The following is a 24,808-nucleotide window of genomic DNA, read 5'->3' as shown; positions in this document are numbered from 1 at the left end:
ATCACACAGCACAAGCCGCTCTGACACTGTTCGTAGCTGATTGGACAGTGTCAGAGTGCTAAGTATCACACCCCCCCCCCCCCCCACTGACAGTACAAAGCTCATTTACATATCAGGCAGCAAAATATAACGGCACCGATATCTCAAAAACGGAGGAGGCTAGACAAGTAGTTTAAAGGACAGGTGTCGCGAAAAAAAAAAAATTTTTATATAAATTTGCTTTTAGTATGTTATTAAAATACATTTTATTTATTTGTGTTTTTGTGTTTTACTTTTTTCTTACTTTTACTTCACTATGGCGGCTGCCATGTTTTTTTTCATCTCTGTATGTGTCGATTAACGATACATACAGGGATGGAATACGGCACATACATCCCCACAGAGAATGCAAACGGGAGCCATTCCATTCACTATAGTGTACGCCGTCAGTGTGGGAACGGCGCATGCGCCGCTCCCACACAGACCAAAAGGAAGGTCTTCGGCAGAGAGACATCCGGCGCCATTTTCATGTGGACCGGAAGCCGCGGCTGGACAGTAAGATGACTACTTCCGGTCGCGGCTTCCGAACATATGTTCCAGGCAGCAAAGACGCTAGGATCGGAGGCAGCAGTGGCGGCAGGAGCAGGTAAGTTATGTTTGTGTATGTGATGTGTGTATTATGTTCGTGTTATACTGTATGATTACCACTGTATCTAATCCTCCTACACTGTGTGCCGCCATTTTCTGAGCGAATGCACAGTGTAGGAGGATTAGAAGATTCAACCACCTCCTTCTTCTGGCACTAGCCAGGATAAGGGAGGGGGGATTGTGTGAGCTCACTAGAGCGTGTGTGTCTACACCAAATTTGTAGCATAAAGCAATGAGGTTGCTTTACCACATTGCAATGCTGCAATTTTGTGAATTGCTCCCTCTAGTGACCAGCACATGGAAATGTTATAAATTAGAATCTAATTTATAATATTTCTTGACTTGTGAAAAAATTAAAAAAATTAAAACAATGTTTAATCACTTAAATACTAACTGTTTAACTGAAAGAAAAAAAAATTCTAGCGACACATTCCCTTTAAAGTGCCCCAGGGTCTGTGCAGCAGCGACTATCACATGGTGCACTCAGCTGCACATTTATGGGGTAGTGAAAGGTTCTCTTTAAAAGTTTGTTTGCTCTGCAGTGTCTTTAAGTCTCCAGGGTCCAGTCCACAAACAGAGGGGATTCTTTCCCGAGGTTATTAAACAAAGATGCTAGAGTTTGTAGGCCAAATACACACATCTACACGTTGCAGAATTTTTCCCCATGTAAATTCATTAGCGTTTCCAGAAAATATGATGGAGCTATGTTATTTCATGGGAATACAGGTATTTTGTCAAACAGACATTTTAGGAGAGCTAACAGATCCTCTTTAAACCAGCATGTAGTAAACAACTCAAGTCCTTGGAAGGTTAAGTAATCGTTTTGGGTCCTCTCTTGTCATCAAGTATCTGTTATTTTATATATAGTTACCATTTTAATGTTGTTTATACAGACGTCAAGTCGCTGACTCAGAAGACGTCCCTGCGTCACTATCAACCCACCTACAAAGGTCCAGTACATTGTGTGAGCTGCATTCTGAGGAGCGAAGGACTATTGGGGATGTATCGTGGAGCAGGTGCAATGCTTCTGAGAGATATTCCAGGATATTGCTTGTACTTCATACCCTATATATATTTAAGTGAATGGCTGACATTAGAGCATCACACAACACCAAGTGCTTTGTCCGTGTGGCTGGCAGGTGGCATTGCAGGTATGTAACAACCATATGTCCTATGTAATATGTATCAATATTGTTACATTTAGATTCTAAGGGAAAAAAATATTTTCCATTAGAATTAGTTTTTTCTAGTTATTAAAACAATACATCCAACTGGGCAAATTGTTATTGAAGAAACGTGATATAAATATTGCAGATTACAAGGGTTCTGGAATGCATATACCATGTATTCTTAAAGGGGTTGTCCACTTTTGAAAACAAATCCAGCAATACCTATTAAATATTTATTAAAGTATTTTTTATATATACTTACCGTCTCAGTTGCAGATGTCTTCTAATTCCGTCTAGTGTCACGTAATTCCGCCACCGTCTGAACTTTTCTCTTCCGTTGACGTCTCGTTCGGTCTTCTTCAATCCTGACTTCCGGACGAGCTCCTCTTCCGGTCTTCTTGCTTCTTCTCTTCTGAATGATGTCTTCTTCCCCTTGCGCCAACGCATGCGCAGTAACCTACAATATTTTGCGCATGCGCATTGAAAGCAATTTCATTGCGCATGTGCATAAACAGTTAGTTCATTGTGCCTGTGTTCAAGGCATTCTAAGCCTACTCAATACCCGCCCCATTCTTTCTTAGATTACGTCTCATTGCGAGCACTATTATTTTCATTCATGTTATCCGTCAGTGCCATTATCTCTGTAGATACCATCTTTGCGGGGCGCGGGCACTGGGCGATAACATGAATGAAAATAAAATAGTGCTCACATTGAGACCTAATCTAAGAAAGAACGAAACAGGTATTGCGGATGCTTAGGATGCCTCGAACACGGGCACAATGTACAGAATTTTAATGCGACTTGCGCAATGAAATTGCTTTCATTGTGCATGCGCATAATATTGTAAACACAACACAATATAAACAATACAGCGTAAAGCTGATTTAAATAAATAAAATTGTTTAAACCATAGAGGACAAAATTACAAGGCAGTAGCATTGCAATGATTAAAAAAAAAAAAAAAAAGTAGTGGAAAACCCCTTTAAATGAAATTCTTGCAGATGTAGCAATGTTGAATTTGTCATTTGCTACAACTGACAGGGATATCCCCATGTGTTTTCTTTGGTTTTAGATAAGATTTAGGTTGGACTTCCACATCCAGTTTTCATGACAGTTTTTTATGCAAAAACTGCATAAAAAAATACATTAATAATCAAACCCCATTCACTTACAGCGTACAAAATGGTCAGTGAATTCTATACGCACTAAGAATTTTCATAAAAGCAACATGCCCGGTCTGTTGTGGAAATGCAACAGATTTTCACAGCGGATTTCATCCATTGTACTGCCATGAGTGAAATCCGTGTCTTAAATCCACACTAAATTCCACAAATAATCTGCATGTAACACATGCAGACTGTGTTGTGATTTTATTGGCTGGTTTAAAAGCATGATATTTACGCAAAGTGTGAACCCAGCCTTAGGGCTCATTCAGACGAGCGTAAAACTCGTCCGTGTGCTGTGCTTGAAAATCACGCACAGCACAGTGACCCATTGATTTCAATGGGGCCAGTTACACATGCAGGAGTTTGCAGCGCTTGTCCGTTGCGTAAAACTCACTGCATGCCCTATATTGGTGCGTTTTTCACGCATCTATCGCCCAGTGAAGTCAATGGGTGCGTGAAAACCACGCACTGCACACGGATGTGATTTGCGCATCAATTCAATTGAAAGTAATAATAAAAAAAAGATGTGCTTTGCGAGTGCGTGAATAACGCATGCCACTCGCAAACCCCCATGATGCATAATGGACCAGATTCACGCGCGTGAAAAATCCTGTATTTGGCTAAAATAATGACTGAAGAAATTTTTGTATAGTGAAAAGTTATACAAGTTTCCAACTATACTTTCTATAAATACGTTTACTTCCAGGGGATAAAAATCTGTCCTGGTCATGTGATGGTCAGACAGGTTACAGATACAGTACACTTATCAGAGCGTTGTCTTATAACGAGCCTGTCCATCACCTGACCAGGACAGATTTATATCCCCTGGAAGTAAACAATGAAGGTTCTTCTTAAATTACTGCAAGCAGAGATCTTGAAAACTGGGAGGAATTAATCAAGAAAGTATATTGGAAAATTCTATAATTTTCATTCTAAAAGAAATAAAATAACATTTATTTGCTGAAACCGGAATATCCCCTCAAACATGCAAAATCTGCACCAATACTGCACTATGTAAGGGCTCAATCAGATGAGCGTAAAACTTGTCCGTGTGCTGTGCATGGAAATCCCGCACAGCACACGGACCCATTGATTTCAATGGGGCCGTTCACACATGCAGGAGTTTTCACACAGCGAGAGTCCACTACGTGAAATTTACTGCATGTCCTATATTGGTGTGTTTTCACGCAACTACGCGCTTATTGAAGTCAATGGGAGAGTGAAAACCACGCACAGCACACAGATGACATCCGTGTGCTGCGTGTGATTTGCCCATCAATTCCATTAAAAAAATTCATATATGTGCTTTGTGAGTACGTGAAAAACACATGCCACTAGCAAAGCACAGATGCAATAACTAAACATACACGGACCAGATTTACGTGCACTTTTTACGTGCGTAAATCTGTCACGCTCGTGTCAATGTAGCTTAAAGGTTTGGCCTTGCTTTGGAAGTTGGATTTGTAGTACTATGTTACATGCAAAAATTGATTATAAACTCTTCAATGGTACCAAACCCGGTGCCCTGAAAATGCTAAATGAACAAAATCTTGGAAGTAACCGAAAAACAAATTAAACACAGAGCAGCAAACTTCATCTGTAGTGTAAAGTGCAATCATTGTGTATGTGCTACGTACAATATACATGGTAATCTTACATGTGTCGACTTTCTGCAGTTGGTTAACCACATAGGGGAGTGTCTGTGCAGGTCAATATCAGAACAGAAACAGAAAACTTTCACTGTGAACTTTCTCCTGTTTTGTTCTATTTTTTCCTTTGCTTTTTTAATGAATAACAAGTCTACTACTACCACAGACTGGTATAAGGGAGTACCGAAGAACAACATGTACACACAATTTGACATGGATTTGGAAGCACTACTATTTAATCATTATTTATCACTTGTTCGCAGGATAGGTGATAAATAGCTGCTCGGTGGAGGTCCGACTGCTGGGTCCCCTACCGACTATGAGAACAGGCTCCTGGGAGCCCCATAGGAATGAAGTGGTAGTGCACATGCTCGTCTCACGCTCCATTCATTTCTAGGGGCTGCCGAGCGCTATCTTCAGCAGCCTGCAGACAGGTAGAGCTCTTATTAACTTCATTAGAAGGTTGTTATAACACTTTCCTTTCCAGAGTGCACAGCTAAGAGGCAGCGCTGCATGTGACCACATCTGTTTAAATGGAAATAATACAGGTGGTCTGTTTCCTCTCCCATGTTTGTGCTTTATTGTAATTACGACGTCTCTAATACATTCAGAGACTGATATTCCTGGGACTTGTTTGCTGATTACAATATATATCAGTTTATAGTCCTTAGAAAATCTAGGAAATTAGTATTTGCTTGTGTTGTGTCATGAAGAAACACCCTTCTCTATTCTCCGGCAATTTGGCTTTACATATCCCCTACAGCGGTTGCCAGGGCTGGTCTTAGGGGTGTGCGACCTGTACCTGTATCACCTGTTGCACTGAATGTGGCACCACTGGAGCTTGCACTAGAGGCAGCTGTACTGAATCAAGCTACAGTTTATTGATTGGGCAGTGTTGTTTAGGTAGCTGTCTGGCAGTGTGTATGGGGATCTCTCAACTCCTCCCTGATGGCAGATGTCGGTGGTAAGAAGAATCAAGCTTTTTGGAATTCAACTGCCCTATCCTTTATTCTTACAAGAACTAAGCTGCTGGTAGAGGGGTCTGGCATCAGCTTATTTCTTTCTCCCACTGAAAAACACATGTGCGTTTGGTCGAATATGTATGTATATGGTGGAGTCAGGAGAAATACTTAGCCGGTCTAAAGTGTATGGCCAGTTTAAAGTGGTTGTCCAGGCGTGGGGCGGTTTTACATGCTGATGACCTATCCCCAGGAAAAGTCATCAGTATATGATCGGTGGGGGTCTGACACAGCTGTACCAGCTGATTCAGGGCACTGGATGTCCGTGTCGGAAGCAGATGGCTCTGGTCACAGGACAGCAACCGTGCTTTAGAACTGCAGCTCTGCTCCTGTTCAAGTGAATAGTAGCAGAGCTGCAGTAACCCAGCACGACTGCTATACTCTGACCGGAGCAATCTGCTACCGGCACTGACCACTGCATCACATCCGGTGTCCGGAGGCAGCCGCAGCAGCTGTTCGGTGGGGCGTCTGAGTGTCGGACCCCCACCGATCATATAGTGATGACCCCTTTAAGACTTGTATCGGCCCTTACAGAAGCTGGTAAAACTGAAATCACTGAGCCCAAGAAAGAGTATCCAACTTTGACCCCCAAACATGATAAAGACTTCTAAATGCTACCATAGGATTATGCCAAATGCTAAATACAATGCAAATGCAGAGCATCAACAGTCTTTCAGACATGTAAGCATGTTGGAAATCTTCTGTGTCCGGAGTGCTTTTAGTCAATTCAATTATTTTCCAATTCAAGCCATTGATGACCAGCTTAAAGAGGCTCTGTCACCAGATTTTGCAACCCCTATCTGCTATTGCAGCAGATCGGCGCTGCAATGTAGATTACAGTAACGTTTTTATTTTTAAAAAACGAGCATTTTTGGCCAAGTTATGACCATTTTCGTATTTATGCAAATGAGGCTTGCAAAAGTACAACTGGGCGTGTTGAAAAGTAAAAGTACAACTGGGCGTGTATTATGTGCGTACATCGGGGCGTGTTTACTACTTTTACTAGCTGGGCGTTGTGTATAGAAGTATCATCCACTTCTCTTCACAACGCCCAGCTTCTGGCAGTGCAGATCTGTGACGTCACTCACAGGTCCTGCATCGTGTCGGCACCAGAGGCTACACTTGATTCTGCAGCAGCATCAGCATTTGCAGGTAAGTAGCTACATCGACTTACCTGCAAACGCCGATGCTGCTGCAGAATCATCTGTAGCCTCTGGTGCCGACACGATGCAGGACCTGTGAGTGACGTCACAGATCTGCACTGCCAGAAGCTGGGCGTTGTGAAGAGAAGTGGATGACACTTCTATACACAACGCCCAGCTAGTAAAAGTAGTAAACACGCCCAGATGTACGCACATAATACACGCCCAGTTGTACTTTTACTTTTCAACACGCCCAGTTGTACTTTTGCAAGCCTCATTTGCATAAATACGAAAATGGTCATAACTTGGCCAAAAATGCTCGTTTTTTAAAAATAAAAACGTTACTGTAATCTACATTGCAGCGCCGATCTGCTGCAATAGCAGATAGGGGTTGCAAAATCTGGTGACAGAGCCTCTTTAACTAAATCTTGCTTATTTCTACCTTTTTTTCCCACTATCACATAATTCATATGCATTCTAGTCTAATTTCAATGTGTGCAATTTTTTAACTTTCAGGAGCTATTTCCTGGGGCACGGCTACTCCAATGGATGTAGTAAAGACCCGTCTTCAAGCAGACTGTCTATATAATAGAAAATTCAAAGGAATTAAAGACTGTATTACACAAAGTTACTGTAATGAAGGTATTCAGGTAAACAATATGATCTTAACATCTAATATAATTACTGAGTGTATATTACATTTGTCATAGAACACAGTGCTTTCAATCCAGTCCTCACGGAACCTTAACGGCTCAAGTCTTGAGGATTAATTGTAGAAAAAACCCATGGTAATTATTGATTAAGGGAAACAATTTTTTTGATCACTCCAACGGCTAACGGATGTAATTGCAGTAATAATATGAGTGCATTGATATTTAAGCTCTTCCCTGATACTTTCTGCAGTGAAACTTCACATGTATCAATATTCGTCTCACAGGTCAAGTGACTGGTTAGGTGTAACCAACATAGTGTTGAAACACCTGCACATATATAAATAGATAATAGCAAACTCCAATATATCATAAAACAACAAATGAGAACAAGGAGTCACAACGCTACATGTAATAGAAAAGAGTATACATTTTATTTATTACAATATCACAAAAAAGAGAAATGTAAAAACAAAACGAGGATCTAAAAAAGAGTCTATATGTGGACCACTCAACAAAATGGTAATATTGCCATGGTTATGGTGTTAGTATTACAAAACAAAAAGTGTATGCACAAGACAGCAAAGAAATCCATTAGTCAAATGTATACAGTTAGTAGAGCATTGTAAGTGTAATACCTCACATCTATAAACATAAGGCGAGGTTAGCACCAAATCACACTTGAATGCCAAGAAGTTTCAGACTTGAAGGACAATGGAAAAAGAGTCTGTCGAAAATGTAAGTCACATGTCAAGGGGAAATGCCCTGGGATAACCTGGGATGTAAAGCTATGCCCATCTGGTATAACCAGAGGAGCTAGTGTAACAAACTTTACAAATGGAAGTAGAAGTAGTTAGGTGGTCCACAGAGTAAGACAATGCCCTGACACCCGTTTCGCTAGTATAGCTTCTTCAGGGAGTAAACTTCACATGTGTAGCTACATTTAGAAGGGGCACATAAGGTCCAATAATAAACTTGTTGGTCTCCCATGGTTAGGACAGCAGGTATGGCATTTTCATATGCCATATGAGTGGCATTTTCACTTCACCTTGATATTTCTTATGTGGGTAATGGGTATATTTGTATAGTATGCAACACATGGACTCCTGCTTGTTTATTATGGGCACATGGCTAGTTAGTCAGGTCAGGGCAGAAATAAACACATAGAAAGCAAGAAGTAGGTGCAGAATTTTTCTCCTGCCTGTGTTATAACCCAGAGCTGCATTTATAATTCTGCTGGTTGTTATTATTGTTAACAGTTGACAACCTTGTCTAAAGACACAGAACAGATTAGCTGAGTTCCTATAATGCAGAAAGACAGTTAATTTATTGTATGTCAGATTACTTGTATGGTATAAGGCCGGGTATCCACATAGCGTAAATGCTCCGGAATTTCCGCAACGAAATTCTGTGTGGAAATTCCACAGCATTTACAGTAGCAGCAAAGTGGATGAGATTTCAAAAATCTCATGCCCATGCAGCGGAAAAAACCCACAGAGTAAACATTAATAAATTGACCTGCGGTGCGATATTTAAATCCACAACATGTCAATTTACGCTGCATTTTCTTTGATTTTCTGTTGCGGGTTTTCCCCATTGATTCCAATGGGGATGCAAAATCCACAACAGAAAGCCAAGTGTTGCGACTTTTTCAGCAGAATTGCAGCGATTCCGTCGCAAAAAAATCGCAACTCAAAAACAAAAAAACATACTTACCTGGAACTCTCTCCTTGCTGCAGGCCGGCCTCCTGGGATATTTCATCCCATGTGACCACTGCAGCCAATCACAGGCTGCAGCGTCACATGGCCTGCATTGTCATCTTAGGAGGCCGGACTATGCACAGAAGAGAGGGAGGGGCTAATTATAAATGTTTTGGTTTTTTTTTCAGTGCTGCTTTCCGCAGCGGAAATATTGTGATGCGGTTTTTCGGACGGAAGGTGCTGCGGGTTCCAGGTCGGATACGCTGTGCAGTTTTTATGCAGCATATCCGACCCGTGGGAACCCGGCTTAAGGATTACAATTTCAAGTACAAATCACCAGAGCCAGCAAGAAACACTGAGATTTCAGCTCTGAAGTCAACAGTTGTGAATGCAGCTCTGGACTATAATGCAAGCTGTTATTCAGGAGCAGTACAAGATAAGAAATGCTAAATATTTATAAGGTTACTCTACTTTTTATGTAGATTAATTGTATCTATAAACTGTAAAGTGGTGTTCAGACATTTAAAGCACACTGATCGTTACAAAATACTTCTTCACATTTCACATATCTCCAGTTCTGCAAAACCTCCAAAAACATTTTAATTAATGGGTTTATTGGTCTGCTAGCCTCTTAATGACTGCATGTAGTGTTTTTATGGCAGGCATTAAGTGGCCTTATTCCTCAGCACTCTTAGGGTATGTTCACACGCAGTTACCAAAAATGTCTGAAAATACGGTGCTGTTTTTAGGCGAAAACAGCTCCTGATTTTCAGATGTTTTTGTAGCAACTCACGTTTTTCGCAGCATATTTTTGGAGCTGTTTTTCAATGGAGTCAATGAAAAACGCCTCCAAAAACGTCCCATACAGAGATGAAAAAAAAAATGGCAGCCCCCATAGAGAAGTAAAAGTAAGAACACAGTAAAAAGTTTAAAGTCACAACACTAATAAATAAAATTTTTGTTTATATTTTATTAAAAGGAATATAATAATACAAAAAATAATAATGACACCTTCCCTTTAAGAAGCATGTGTCGCTAAAAAGTGTTTTCTCATTAAATGGGCTCTCCAGAACTTTAATATTGATGGCCAATCGTTCCGCAAAGCTTCAGGTTTTTTTCACGGAAAGTACAGTGCTTTCGACTACGCTATGGTTTCCGTGAAAAAACTGAAACTTTACGGAATGAAAACAAACATTCAGCTTTCCGTTTGGCTTTCTGCTTGGCTTTCCATTCTTCGGTTTCTCCAACATAAAGGTTGAATTGAAACCCATGAACGGAAATCAAACGCTGATGTGGATAGGACCTAAGTCATTCATTTTTTAACATTATTTAATAAATAGTGAACAAAGTTATACTAAATGTAAATGTATTTATTTTTTTATAAAAAGTTGTTCTTTATTATAATGATATTAGCAAAAATACTAATCGGTAAGCATACATTGCAGGACAACATATATTATATCCATTTACTTAAGGAATCTTTAACTCCAATTTCCTTCCTATACATTTTTCATCTATAAAGGGGATATGGGAATGGGGCTCTAGTCACTGAACCAGACCAGTACTTTTTAAACTATCAAAATACACCCTTTCTCCATAATAAGGATCAATTCAGACCTCTAAACTGACCCTTAAAAAATTGTCCACCTATTTAGCTAGACTTTTTATTTTCTCTATATATTATCATCATCCTCTTTATATTTTGATTCTAGTGTGTTCAATTAGGCTATCCCCCTCACAGTGAGATACAGCAGGAAACAAACATTAAATATACATCCCCCTAATAAAGACCCCACTACAGGTACACTCGTAGGAAGCGTCCTTGTCTATCTTACCATATTGCAACCTTTTTTTTTTTTTTACTATCCCATCCTCCCAAAAAAACTAAAAAAACATATCTATCTCTCCTCCCCTCCCCATCCCCTCCACGAATGAATACCTCCAACCTCCTATTGCAACCAACTTCCCCACAACTCCTCAAACTAAATAATAAATGTAAATTAATTATTGTGAAATATAATGTAATATAAATAGGTAACCGTTTTGAGGTTAATATGTAATTAATATATTTTTATTTTTTTTACTATTTTCGACTATTTTGTTTTACAACTCCCCCAAAAGTTCACAATAGACCTTTGAGGAACATCATAAATGCTGCAGTTCCAGTTACTGGATAAAACTGCCCTGCTGTTTGACAGAGATGTTTTTGGTCTTGTTAGCCGATGGTCAGTACACAGATCTGTCTAATGATGTTCTTTTCATACCTGGGCCTCTATCTCTTTATAACTAGGCCAAGGGGCATACACTATTTCTGGGGGGGGACGGGGACGTTTCACCTTTAGCATAGAAGGTTTTTTTTTTTGTTTTTTTTAAAGTGAATATATAATGCTGGAGATGGGGAGTTAATCCAGCAATCTATTCTGATTGTCAGAATTAGATTGCCTGAGTTGTAGTTAGATTCTCCTTTTCCCGAAACAAAGATTTGGTTACCTATCCTAGACTTGTATCTAAATACCCTGACTAAGGCAGAATAGTTTGTTGGCGTACCCTGGCACCCAGTACCTGGGGCATATGTCCCATCAGACTTCCATAGATATGCCTCCACCTAAGGCTTCATTCACAACTATGGTATTGATTCCGTCAACGGAACCCTTCCACAACGGGGACAAACGGGAACCATTGGCACCGTGTCCGTCACCATTGAAATCAATCGTGATGGAAAAGGAAACCTATGGTTTCCGTTTGTGTCAGTCAGGATCCCGTTCCGACGGAAAACTCAGACGGAACGTCGGAATGGGACCCTGGCGCAGATGGGAACGAAGCCTAATATGAAGCAATTGGCAACCATCTCAACAGGGTTGATTAACACTGTTGAATAGTACTAGATTGAACTTGATGAACAAGTTTCTGATTTCAACCTTATGAGCCATGGAGGAGATTACTTGCACACAACACCTTTGCTGCATCAGCCTCACCCCTAGTGCTGTATGTGCCCAATTCGACAATGTTTTTGGACACAATACTAGAAAAGTGACAGAAGCCTTTGATAAATCATGCTCAGCATAACTGAAGACCCACCAACTTTTTGAAACACATTCTTGGCAGGCTGGTGTGGGGACTTCGGAGATATTTAAATGTATTTCTACAAAGAAAAATGTCAAATACATTGCTACATCTGCCCCGATGTTTTTAGTATATATGATCGGATAATAATGCAGCACTAAACTGTGTCAGGTATTTTACACACAGCACTCATTGGTATGTCTTGGAAACGTTCAATTCTGACCACTAAGATATTTCTGCAAGAGATTCTAATATCCTGTTATCGCCTCACATCTTTCAGGCCACAATTCTTAAAATAATTCTTAAAGTAAGTTCATCACATACTAGAAAATCATGTGCCACAGAATCTCCTTTGCATTTAAACTCCTTGTGTGATTTACATTATAAAAAGTCCATGTAAAAAGTAATGAAATGTCAAAAATACACGTGTGTTATCGGATGTAAGCAGAAGTTGCTTGCTGTTCCTTACTCACTTACTGACTAATAACAGGACTATTTCCTTAAGACAATATTTATTGAAAATGCTAAATTAAAAGGCTTCAATTGTGAATATTTTTTCTTCATAATAGTTGAAAAAAATCCCTTTTTTTATTTTTCCACAGATGCATAATTCTGACTAATTTACATTATTTATTTATTTTTGTGCCCTTACAACCTTTTTTGATGTTTTTTTTGGCTTTACTATAGTGATCATTGCATCAGTAAAAATAATGTTTTAGGCTAGGGCTACATTGAACATTTTATCGCTTTACTACACAAAAATTGATAAGAATGCATTGAGTTGATTGAAAATTTCTTGAAATTGTCGAGATATGACATTACGTTATGGTAAAATAAAATGTTTGAAGTTCCCTAGTGGAACTAAAAAAAATATAAAGTAAAATAAATAAATAAGAAAATAAATTTAAGGACTGCTAGTGTCACCATCTGCTTGGTAGGTACTTGCAGTCCTGTTGCTATGTGTACAGACTGCAAAAAATGACTATACTAATACTAATTTTGCTCTCTGAGCCTATGAAAAAAAAAAATTCTGATATATTGTTCTACAGAAAAACATACAAAACAGATTCCTCGCCTTACTCTTTCAATGGATTTTGACTCAGGGCCCTGTCTGATCATTGACCCACTTGATCAAGCGAATATTCCAGCCCATCTGTCACGGGCACAGGGTATGTGGACCCACTAGGCCGCTCCGCCGTAGCGGGGAGGCAGCTGACCAGGTTACAGTCTATGCGGAAGTAAATGGCAGACAGTAATGCTTGGGTACCTGAAATAGTCCGGGCGGTGGCTGTGGCTTCAGCACGGATGGAGGCAGGTGCGGCAAGTAGCGCCAGACGTGGCGGGCAGTATCCAATGAAGCGGTAGACACTTGACGTGGCAGATGACACTAGACGTGGCAGATGGCACTTGACGTGGCAGATGGCACTTGACGTGGCAGATGGCACTTGATGTGGCAGATGGCACTTGAACGCTGGTAGGCACAGGAACAATACGGAATACAGGAACGGTAACAGGGCACGGGTAACAGCTGGAACGGGAGACACTAAGGGACAATTTGCGAGACAGACAGGGAAAGACTAACAACGCTCAGGCAAGGATTAGAAGGCCAGGGGCCTTCTTATAGACCATGAAATCGTGTCAGTTGATTGTGATGACGATTTCCTAATTGCGCGCGCTGGCCCTTTAAGGCCGGGCGCGAGCGTGCGCGCGCACCCTACGGGACCCAGCCGAACGGAGCGGAAGTGAGGGAGGAGGGAGATGGAGGCCAGCGCTCACAGATCCATAGCTGCGGGCGTCTGGAGGTGAGTAAACCAGACGGCCCGCGGCCATGGGCGCTACACCATCACAAAGACTGGCCCATTTCAACTCCATAAGAAGAGTTTCTCTACCATAATTGGTCTTGGTGGTCTACACAAATTATCTTAAAGTTCTCTTGTCAGAGGACAGTAGAGACAGTGTTTGGGTATAGGCAAGCAAGAAAAACAACTGGACACTAGGTATGAATTACCTCCTTCATTGCTCTAGACCACCAGTGATGCTAGCATTTAGATAATAAGCATTAGGCCCTGTTCACCTCACATTTCAAGCATACACCAAAGATATAAGTTTGAATATAAAAAAAAAGTATTTGAACGTTTAACGCAGCATATCCATAGACAGTAATGGGTCAAACGATGAGACTCGTCGGATGGTGAGACTCTGTTTTATTTGTCGACCTACTCATCCAGTGATGAACAGGAGGGACCCCCTAGGAGATGCCCCAGGACCACCACCACAGTTGAAACCCCTGAGAGAAGTGAACCCGCAACAATTGCCCACAACAGACAATTATGAACCCCAAATCACTGAGTACACGGGCAGCCCAGGGATCAAATTTAACAAGGCAGGGCTCAGTGAGATGGACTTTTTCAAGTTATTTTTCACGGATGAGTTTATAGAGCTTATGGTGTCCCAGACAAATTTATATGCCCAACAGTATATAACCAAGAACCCCACATCATTTTATGCCCAATCCCACAGGTGGCTCCTGTAGACGAAGCAGAGTTTGGCAAGTTCAGGATAGATATGGTATTTGGGAACAAAGTGGCCCTTAATAGGGTAAATAAGATTAGTTACCAAACAAGGGGACTCCCAGATCACTCACCAGTGCTTCTGATATTAGATATGGAAGGGGGGAAACAAAGACCGCAATTTACAATTAATCCCCATTGGTTTTCCCTTTTAAAAACACATAAGCAAATTTCTGATTCTATCTCTACTTTTATTTAAATAAATTTGATAACAACAGAACTAAGCTGGGTCTGGGAAGCCTTTAAGGCCTACACTAGAGGTACCCTTTTATCAGAAATAAACTTCCTTAAAAACTCTTATAGGAGAGCGGAAGAACAGGCAAAAAACAACGTGGAAGAGAGTGAACAAGAATATATAAAGGTCCCGAGTGTTCAAAATAGAGAGCAATGGGAAATAGCACAAAAGAGATATGATAGTATCAGAAAGGAAAAAGCTCAGGGACAATTTGGGTTTTCAAGGGTTAAACATTTACATGAATCAGGTATACCGGGGAAAACGTTAATGCATATTGTACAAAATCAAAATAAACATATTGGAGTTGTTAGAACTGGTGAAGGAGCACTGGTGAGTGATCCAGCTAGGATTGTGGGTATAATTAAGGATTTTTATAAAGATGTATATACTTCTAGGTTAGATGTAGGGGACCAGGAAATAATCCAGTACCTTGAAGCTATCACGCTACCCAGATTGATACAGGAGGATAGGGATATGTTGGATGCACCAATTGAAGTTAAAGAATTACAGGAAGCATTGAGGGGTACCCCCTGTGAAAAGGCTCCCGGAACAGATGGGATTCCCTTTGAATTTTATAAACAATATAAGGATGTAGTAGTGCCCCAGCTCCTGCAGGTTATTATTAATGCATTTCAGATAAATACTCTACCTCCTTCTATGACAGAAGCAAGTATTACATTAGTACCTAAACCAAATAAGGACCTCAAGGAGTTGGATGCATACCACCCAATATCTTTAATAAACAGAGACATCAAGCTACTTGCCCGAGTGTTCGCGAATAGATTAGCTGGAGTTGTGTCTAAGGTGGTTTCTAAAGATCAAACAGATTTTGTCCCAGGAAAATCCACTAGCATTAACATAAGAAGACTATACCGCAATATACAAATGGTTACCTCGGAAGAGAGTAGGAAGGCTATCCTCTCTTTAGATGCATCCAAAGCATTTGATAGTGTAGAGTGGAGGTTTTTATTTATGGTATTAGAGAAAATGGGCCTTGGGAAAAATTTCACAAAATGTATTCGCCTTTTGTATGCCAACTTCCGGGCATCCCTGGGTAGGGTTATAGATATATTTACTAAATTTGGTAAATTCTCAGGAGTCAATATTAATTGGGGTAAAACTGTATTATAACCCTAAATTCAATCGTAAAACATAATAGTGAACTGCAAATTTTGGAACCAGAGGAGAATTTTAAATACCTGGGGGTGGTAGTATCTAGTAAAATAGAACAGTATATTGAATTAAATGTTGAACCACTGCTTAGAATGATTAGAGCAAAATGTAGAATATGGAAACAATTTGCAATTACTCTGGCATCAAGAGTAGCATTGACAAAAATGATTCTGCTTCCACAGATTTTATACATTCTGGGTAACTAACTATACATTCTGGATAGGAATGAGATCTTTTGATAAGTTGAATGCTATTATAAATGACTTTATCTGGAATGGGAAACTTCGCAGATGTAAATATAAATATATTACATATCCATTATCAGAAGGAGGGTTGGCTGCCCCAAACTTTAGAATGTACCTTTTGGCAGCTCAGGTGCTTTTTATAAAGGAGTGGAAGCAGGATACATTTCTGGGTTACTTGGTAGGACGGGCAAGAGGTAGTCCTAGTATGACTATATATGAATTGATGGAGATGGGACAACTGAGTAAGATACTGTTTAGGAAATATCCACTAGCAACCCTATTATATAGGGTGTGGAATGATGCAAGGTTTATGGAAAATAAATGATCAAATAGTAAGACACCAATCTGGCATAATAAGTATATTCCAAGTTTAGAAAAAATTCCATAACCCAGATTTATGGATTTGAAAGGGTATTGTCCAGGTGCCTCAGCTTTTTCAAGGGGGTAAATTATAAACACTACATACAATGCTCTCTGAAGGCCTACTTAACCAAGGTGATTATCTTTACTTATACCAGCTCGAGAGCGTTTTAAGTAAAACTCAGGATAATCCGTTTCTAAGAGTGTCTGATAGTAAAATACTGAACATGCTTTTGTCAAATGGGGTCAAAGGACACTTATCTATATTGTATAAGCTATTATTGGGGTTCAATATAGGTAGTAAAAAGCTGCCGAGCAGAACAAAGTGGGAAAGAGATATCGGTGGGGAGAATCAAATAAGATGGGATAAAGTATATAGTTCCATAAAAATAAGGTCTAATAACTTTTCCCATAGAATAACGCAGTGGTTTATAGTAAATCGGCTACATTTTTCACCACATAAATGGTGGTCCAGATGGGATATAGAAGCACTGCAAAGTGCCCTAAATGTCCATACTTATATGCAGATCTTTCCCACTTGTACTGGAAATGTCCAAAACTTTGTAGATATTGGCAGTTGGTTACAGAGAAAATTAAGCAGGTAATGGGAGTGGAGGTGCCTATGGACCCCACTCTGATTGTTTGGGGTGATCCCACTAGTTTAAAGGTAACTAAATGTGACTCAATGGCAATTTTGGGAGTGTTATTAATTGCTAGAATCACATTACTGCAACAGTGGTTATCATCTGAGGTTCCCACAATAACTGATTGGGAAAAAAAGCTAATACAAGGCATAGGGTTTGAAAAAAAAGTATATCAGAGTAAAAATCAAGTTCTCAAATTTGATGCAATATGGAATATGTGGATGGTACATTTTAAAATATAATTTATTTATTTTTGAATTTTATTTTTTTTGTATGTTTTTTTCCCTTTCGTGGTTTGGTGCGGAGTGGGGGGATACGGGGTTATAAATAACTGTATAATGGAATGGTTTATATAATACCAATTGTTGGATGTTGTTTTTTGATAAAATAAAATATATCAAATATAGATTTTAAAATGGGGTCACTTCTTGGGGGATTCAACTGTACTGGGGCTTCTGCATTCACGACTTAGCACCAGAAAAGCTCCAGTAGGTCCTTCCCTTCTAAGCCCTGCCGTGTGCCCAGGCAGCAGATAACAGCCACATGTGGGGTATTGCCGTACCCAGGAGAATGTACATTACAATTTATAGGGTGTATAACTCTGGTGGCGCATGTTGGGCACAATATATTGGACCCTAAAATGGCATACATACAGTGAAGGAAATAAGTATTTGATCCCTTGCTGATTTTGTAAGTTTGCCCACTGTCAAAGACATGAACAGTCTAGAATTTTTAGGCTAGGTTAATTTTACCAGTGAGAGATAGATTATATCTAAAAAAAAACAGAAAATCACATTTTCTAAATTATATATATTTATTTGCATTGAGCACAGAGAAATAAGTATTTGATCCCTTTGGCAAACAAGACTTAATACTTGGTGGCAAAACCCTTGTTGGCAAGCACAGCAGTCAGATGTTTCTTGTAGTTGATGATGAGGTTTACACACATGTTAGATGGAATTTTGGCCCACTCCTCTTTGCAGATCATCTGTAAATCATTAAGATTTTGAGGCTGTCGCTTGGCAACTCGGATCTACAGCTCCCTCCATAAGTTTTCGATGGGATTGTCTGGAGACAGGCTAGGCCACTCCATGACCTTAATGTGCTTCTTTTTGAGCCACTCCTTTGTTGCCTTGGCTGTATGTTTCGGGTTATTGTCGTGCTGGAAGACCCAGCCACGAGCCATTTTTAATGTCCTGGTGGAGGGAAGGAGGTTGTCACTCAGGATTTGACGGTACATGGCTCCATCCATTCTCCCATTGATGCGGTGAAGTAGTCCTGTGCCCTTAGCAGAGAAACACACCCAAAACATAATGTTTCCACCTCCATGCTTGACAGTGGGGACGGTGTTCTTTGGGTCATAGGCAGCATTTCTCTTCCTCCAAACACGGCGAGTTGAGTTAATGCCAAAGAGCTCAATTTTAGTCTCATCTGACCACAGCACCTTCTCCCAATCACTCTCAGAATCATCCAGATGTTCATTTGCAAACTTCAGACGGGCCTGTACATGTGCCTTCTTGAGCAGGGGGACCTTGCGGGCACTGCAGGATTTTAATCCATTACGGCGTAATGTGTTACCAATGGTTTTCTTGGTGACTGTGGTCCCAGCTGCCTTGAGATCATTAACAAGTTCCCCCCGTGTAGTTTTCGGCTGAGCTCTCACCTTCCTCAGGATCAAGGATACCCCACGAGGTGAGATTTTGTATAGAGCCCCAGATCGATGTCGATTGACAGTCATTTTGTATGTCTTCCATTTTCTTACTATTGCACCAACAGTTGTCTCCTTCTCACCCAGCGTCTTACTTATGGTTTTGTAGCCCATTCCAGCCTTGTGCAGGTCTATGATCTTGTCCCTAACATCCTTAGAAAGCTCTTTGGTCTTGCCCATGTTGTAGAGGATAGAGTCAGACTGATTAATTGAGTCTGTGGACAGGAGTCTTTTATACAGGGGACCATTTAAGACAGCTGTCTTTAATGCAGGCACCAAGTTGATTTGGAGCGTGTAACTGGTCTGGAGGAGGCTTAACTCTTAATGGTTGGTAGGGGATCAAATACTTATTTCTCTGTGCACAATGCAAATAAATATATATAATTTTGACTATTTGATTTTCTGTTTTTTTTTTTAAATATAATCTATCTCTCACTGGTAAAATTAACCTAGCCTAAAAATTCTAGACTGTTCATGTCTTTGATAGTGGGCAAACTTACAAAATCAGCAAGGGATCAAATACTTATTTCCTTCACTGTATATAGAAAATTGCAAATCTCACACTGCAGCATCTGCTGCGCATTACCTTTTAGACAATACCTGTGGGGTCAAAATGCTCACTACACCTCTAGATGAATGCCTTAAGGGGTGTAGATTTTAAAATGGGGTCACTTCTTGGTGGTTTCACAGCCCAATTCAAATAAGTTCTGTGAAAAACTGTGGGGTCTAAATGGTCACAACACCCATAAATGAATTCCTTGAGGGGTGTAGTTTACAAAATGGGGTCACTTCTGGTGGGTTTCCATTGCCTTGATACCTCTGGGGCTCTGCAAATGCGACATGGCACCCGAAAACCAATCCAGCAATATCTGCACTCCAAAAAACACAGCACTTTCCTTTTGAGCCCTCCCACGGGTCCAAACGGCAGTTTATCACCACAAATGGGGTATTGCCACACTCAGGACAAATTAGGCAACAAAATGTTTTTTTTTATTTTTTGTGAAAATAAGAAAATTTGAGCCAAAACTACATGTTATTGGAAAAAACTAAGTTTATTTTAATTAACAGCCTAATTGAAATAAGTTCTGTGAAAAAAACTGTGGGGTATAAATGGTCACAACACCCATAAATAAATTCCTTGAGGGGTGTAGTTTCCAAAATGGGCTCACTTCTGGTGGGTTTCCATTGCTTTGATATCTCTGGGGCTCTGCAAATGTGACATGGCACCCGAAAACCAATCCAGCAAAATCTGGACTACAAAGAGCAAATAGCGCTCCTTTGATTCTGAGCCCTACCATGGGCCAAAATGGCTGTTTGTAACCACAAATGAGGTATTGCCGCAATCAGGACAAATTGGGCAACAAAATGGGGTATTTTATTCCTTGCGAAAATGAGAAATTTTGAGCCGAAACGTCATATTATTGGAAAAAATTACATTTTTTTTAATTCACAGCCCAATTCAAATAAGTTCTGTGAAAAAACTGCGTGGTCTAAATGGTCACAACACCCATAAATGAATTCCTTGAGGGGGTTAGTTTCCAAAACGGGGTCAGTTTTGGGGGATTTCTACTATTTTGGCACCACAAGACCTCTTCAAACCTGACATGGTGCCTAAAATATATTCTAATTAAAAACAGGCCCCAAAATGCACTAGGTTCTTCTTTGCTTCTGGGGCTTGTGTTTTAGTCCGCGAGCGCAGTAGAGCCACATGTGGGACATTTCTAAAAACTGCAGAATCTGGCCAATACATGTTTAGTGGTGTTTCTCTGGTAAAACCTTCTGTGTTACAGAAAAAAATGGATTCAAATTTAATTTCTGCAAGAAAAATGAAATTTGCAAATTTCACCTCCACATTACCATAGTTCCTGTGAAACGTCTAAAGGGTTAATAAACTTTCTATATACTGTTTTAAATACTTTGAGGGGTCTAGTTTTTAAAATGGGGTGTTTTATGGGGGTTTATAATACATAAGCCCCTCAAAGCCATTTCAGAGCTTAACTGGTAGCTAAAAAAAAAGGCTTTTGAATTTTTCTTGAAAATATGAGAAATTGCTGTTTATGTTGTAAGCCTTATAATGTCCTAGAAAAATAAAATAATGTTAAAAAAAAATGATGCCAATCTAAAGTAGACATATGGGAAATGTTAAGTGGTGACTATTTTGTGTGATATAACCGTCTGCTTACAAACAGATACATTTAAATTAAAAAATATACTAATTTTTCAAAATTTTTACTACATTTTGCTATTACATAGTATTACATAGTAATACTTCACAAATAAACATTCAATGGATCGACCAAATTTTACCACTAACATAAAGCCCAATGTGTCATGAGAAAACAATCTCAGAATCGCTTGGATAGGTCAAAGCATTCCGAAGTTATTACCGCATAAAGTGAAAAATGTCAGATTTGAAAAATAGGCTCTGAGCCTTAAAGAGGTTCTGTCACTACATTATAAGTGCCCTATCCCCTACATAATGTGATCGGCGCTGTAATGTAGATAACAAGTGTTTTTTTTTATTTTGAAAAACGATCATTATTGACCAAGTTATGAGCAATTTTAGATTTATGCTAATTACTTTCTTAATGCCCAACTGGGCGTTTTTTTAATTTTTGACCAAGTGGGCGTTTTGAAGAGAAGTGTATGACGCTGACCAATCAGCGTCATACACTTCTCTCCATTCATGTCCATTTGTACTCAGCACAGCGTGATCTTGCTGTGCTGTCACATACACCTACATTAACTTTACTGAAGTGTCTTGAGAGTGAATAGACATCACCTCCAGCCAGGACACGATGTCTATTCACATTCCCGACACTTCGGTAAAGTTTGTGTGAGACTTAATAACTGCAGAGCGTAATCTCGCGAGATCACGCTGTGAATGACAGCAAACATTACGGAAGTGTCGGTCTGGAGGTGATGTCTATTCACACTCAAGATACTTCAGTAAAGTTAATGTGGGTGTATGTGACAGCACAGCAAGATCACGCTGTGCTGAGTAAAAATGGACATGAATGGAGAGAAGTGTATGACGCTGATTGGTCAGCGTCATACACTTCTCTTCACAACGCCCACTTGGGCATTAAGAAAGTAATTAGCATAAATCTAAAATTGCTCATAACTTGGTCAATAATGATCGTTTTTCAAAATAAAAAAACACTGTTGTTATCTACATTACAGCTCCGATCACATTATGTATTTGATAGACACACTTATAATGTGGTGACAGAGCCTCTTTAAGGGGTTAAGGGCCACAACCAAGACTTAATCTTAAAATGTTCAATCTGCCGTGTGTTGAAAACCATATGATTTCTATTGATGCTAAATATTCAAACAGTGACTTTCAAACTGTTATGGCTGAGTTGAATGGCGATAATCTGTACATTACTGCAGAATATGTTTGCTCTATATAACAAACAGAAATGAATAAATGAGGCAAAAAATGTAGTAGAGATAAAAAAGACAGAAAAGTTAGGCCTTATTCAGACAAACGTAGAACACGTCTATGTGACAGCCGTTAAAACAATGGACATCACATGGACGCATGTATTGCAATGTATTTGAATTTCAACAGTGTGACTCGCTCGTTACTCTGATCGCTCGTCCCCATACATTATTATCATGTCGGCAGCACATCTCCCTGTTTACACAGGGAGATGTGCTGCCGACAACAATAATATTTTACTTTTTTAAAACGATCGTTTGCCCGATAATTGCCCAGTGTAAAACCCCCTTAACTCTTATCCCCCTCCCTATTGAAATAACACCTAGAAAGCAAATCAAGCAAATCAAATATCAGAAGTATGGGTAAGATCGCTCTGGGTCATACATATACGTTATATGGAAATGTGTAACTTATTTATGTGTAACTTATTTTTAATTTGTGAATCATGAACAGTGGAGTGATTTCTGATGAAGATTTGCAAATGTTGTCTTTTACAGGTTTTTTTCAGGGGAATCACAGTAAATGCCATACGTGGATTTCCAATGAGTGCTGCTATGTTTCTGACCTATGAACTTTCATTAAAAGCCCTAAAGACAAGAAAGGAATCAAATTAAACTAATTCGCAACCAATTTTTACACCTCATTCATAATTTCAGCCTGAATTATTTTTTTTTTAATAATAACATGACTGATCAATCAATGCCAAAAAATACCAATGATCTGAAGAGACATCATATGCCACATACGTGTCAGAACAGGAGAATGATTAGTTTCTGCTCTGCTACTTTAATAATAGTACATCACTACTTACCACAAAGATAAAAGATAGTGAAGAGGAAAAGAAGTCTTTGATCTGCTGCGTCACGTAAATGAGGTCAAGATTTTAATCAAACTCCTGCCATTGGTACTATCAGATATCAGGAATGTACTGTGCTATTGTTCCATTTCATTGTGTAGTACAAAAACTACAAAAAAACAATTTTGTAAAATGTGGGGGCTGATACTTTTGTACATCAGTTGTTTTTTCTCCTTACTTGATGGTTGGAAGAGGATGCTGCTCTAAATGGTTTCATAATTGGCAGATACTTTGTAATACTCCTCTACTAATTCAGACATGTTTTGTTGCTGAGCTGTTGTATCAAATCCTATCATGAGTATATCTATCAGTTTCTTGATTTTTAATAAAATGTTTTATGTATATTATAATATTCTGGTTTAGAATACAGTAACTGAAAGATTGTTTGTTTTTCTAGGAGGAAACATTAATGGCCTAACTTTAGGATAGACCATCAATTATTTGATCGTGGGGGTTCGACATCGGATAAGTAGCTGTGCCTGGTACTGCAAAATAGGCCATCAATGTTTTACTCCTAGAAAACTTTACGAAAGCCATGGGGACATAGACTAAATTAAAAAAGAGGGCTACTTTGTGGTAAATTCTAAAAAGTAACAATTTTTTCAAGAGGCACACATGTTTATTAAAAGTGTGAATGAGTTTTAATAAAACACCATTCACATGCATTGTGCTGCACTTTTTTGTGGATTGTCTGTGCGAAATAATACACAGACAATATGGAAAAAGTACGCCATGTGTGAGCGTCATGAGTTTGGCCTCATGCACACAACCTTATTGCATTTGCAGTCCACCAGTTTAGTGAAGCCTTCAAATCCGGATCGTAAAAAGACTTGTCTTGAGTTTTTGCATTCCGGATTCATGGCCCCAGCACGGATCCTGAAAATCAAGGTGGTGTTCATTAGGCCATAGAAATGAATGGGTCAACAAATGCATGGTCATGTGCATGAGGCCTATAAAGTATAAATTTTATGCAGGTAGCTCCTAAATTTTACCTAGTGGCGGCTGCAGGCAGGGATAGTTTTAACTCCGTGTTTCTGAAGGGGATTTAGAACTTTGTATCAGAAAAATAGCTCCAACCACTATAAAGATATATTAAAGTGTTACTAAATCTTCCTATCCTATAATCACCATCTGACAATGGTTCATTCATTTATGTATTGTCTTGTATGAACAAATTATGACAAAAGTATGTCTTAAATACTAGTGCCTGTGCACTTTACATTGACACCATAGACGTAGTAAGATAGGTTGATGAATTTCAAGCGCTGCCTGTCTGAGGCAAAATATGTTTTTCCTTTATATTTAACATTTTTTATGTCTTATATTTTTTATTTTTTATGTTGTATTTTTATATAGATTTTATATTTTTATTATTGTAATAA

General features: G+C 39.3%; 1 protein-coding gene across 2 annotated transcripts in view; it reads left to right on the top strand.

Moving 5' to 3' along the window:
* SLC25A48 (solute carrier family 25 member 48) overlaps window positions 1–24,033 on the top strand; it is a 53,658-nt gene extending 29,625 nt beyond the window's left edge. For both annotated transcript variants that reach the window (XM_075859944.1, XM_075859943.1), the window contains 3 exons: window positions 1,521–1,778; window positions 7,290–7,423; window positions 23,068–24,033. In XM_075859944.1, coding sequence (XP_075716059.1) covers window positions 1,521–1,778; window positions 7,290–7,423; window positions 23,068–23,184 — 509 coding nt within the window. In that variant the 3' untranslated portion in view covers window positions 23,185–24,033. The remainder of the gene's footprint in view (window positions 1–1,520; window positions 1,779–7,289; window positions 7,424–23,067) is intronic.
* Window positions 24,034–24,808: the final 775 nt, after the last annotated feature.

Source organism: Rhinoderma darwinii, chromosome 3 (assembly GCF_050947455.1).
Source record: "Rhinoderma darwinii isolate aRhiDar2 chromosome 3, aRhiDar2.hap1, whole genome shotgun sequence".
NCBI lineage: Eukaryota > Metazoa > Chordata > Amphibia > Anura > Rhinodermatidae > Rhinoderma > Rhinoderma darwinii.
The sequence above is the reverse complement of the archived record's forward strand: the minus strand, read 5'-3'. Positions and strand labels throughout refer to the sequence as shown.